Below are 1,162 nucleotides of genomic sequence, written 5' to 3'. Positions count from 1 at the left end.
GGGGTTTAAAAGGTGAAAATTACTTGTTTCAGAATACCCTACAGATGCGATATAATAAAAGACTGAAATCAACATAATTAGTACACGTAAACCTACCTGCCAGGACCTCGTTAGGTTGGATTTCCAAAACCCACGGGCCATTAGGGGGGTCATTCACAGGGCGCCCGTTGCTATCAAACTCCCTGCGGGTCCACGTGGCTCCGTTCAAGTGACTGAGGGTCCAGCCAGCAGCGCCGGTGTTGAACGCGTAGACGAGGGGGCCATCCGGGGTCTCTGTTGTGCTCGGCGGTGCTGTTGGCTCTTCAGTTGGTGCTTCAGTTTCTGGCTCCGTTGGTGCTTCAGTCTCTGGTTCTGTTGGAGCATCTGTTTCTGGTTCTGTTGGGCCTTCTGTTGGTGCTTCAGTTTCTGGCTCTGTTGGTGCTTCAGTTTCTGGCTCTGTTGGACCTTCTGTTGGTGCTTCAGTCTCTGGCTCTGTTGGACCTTCTGTTGGTGCTTCAGTCTCTGGTTCTGTTGGACCTTCAGTTGGTGCTTCAGTCTCTGGCTCTGTTGGACCTTCTGTTGGTGCTTCAGTCTCTGGCTCTGTTGGACCTTCTGTTGGTGCTTCAGTCTCTGGCTCTGTTGGAGTATCTGTTACCGGCTCGGTTGTGGCTTCAGTTGGCGCTTCCGTCCCTGGTGTTGTTGGTTCCTCAGTCGGACTCACCGTTTGATCGCAGTTTATATGAACAACAATCTGGTCCAAAGCACAGCCAAGAAGATCTTCTCCAGGCACCGTATCATAGCCATTGAAACAGAATACCTCCAGCTGGTTAAAGAAAGGAGATGCTATTACTATTGATCTGGACACTTATAATGAAGTTTGCATTTTGAACGAGTTATTACTGGCAATATTATAATCTACTGGTATATGTGTTAAGATATTGGATTGTCAGCTGGATTATATAAAAAGTTTTGTGCCAAAAAATTATGTGTGGGTTGGCCATGTCCCAAAAATTAATAGTTTAAATTTTTATTTTGGTTTGGATCTACATACAAGTCTGATGGAGCTAAAGAATGCACTCTTTTTTATATATAAATCTGTAGCACACCGACGGATTTTGGCAAGTGGTTTGTGTCGAGGAAAGCCTAGTTTACATTATTGTTATTGTTGTAATTATGAATATTA

At 45.3% G+C, this 1,162-nt stretch overlaps 1 protein-coding gene across 4 annotated transcripts in view; it reads right to left on the bottom strand.

The window, feature by feature from the left end:
- LOC119593173 overlaps positions 1-1,162 on the bottom strand; it is a 20,792-nt gene that overhangs the window by 18,902 nt on the left and 728 nt on the right. The window contains exons 2-3 of one of the 4 annotated variants that reach the window (XM_037942148.1): positions 296-802; positions 97-265 (exon numbers count right to left, since the gene is read on the bottom strand). In XM_037942148.1, coding sequence (XP_037798076.1) covers positions 97-265; positions 296-802 — 676 coding nt within the window. Of the gene's footprint in view, positions 1-96; positions 803-1,162 lie in introns of all 4 variants that reach the window. The other 3 variants (XM_037942150.1, XM_037942149.1, XM_037942147.1) reach the window with 3 other exon arrangements.

The sequence above is a fragment of the Penaeus monodon genome, chromosome 31, assembly GCF_015228065.2.
Source record: "Penaeus monodon isolate SGIC_2016 chromosome 31, NSTDA_Pmon_1, whole genome shotgun sequence".
Lineage (NCBI taxonomy): Eukaryota > Metazoa > Arthropoda > Malacostraca > Decapoda > Penaeidae > Penaeus > Penaeus monodon.
Note: the sequence above shows the minus strand (reverse complement) of the source record. Positions and strands in the feature narration are given on the sequence as shown.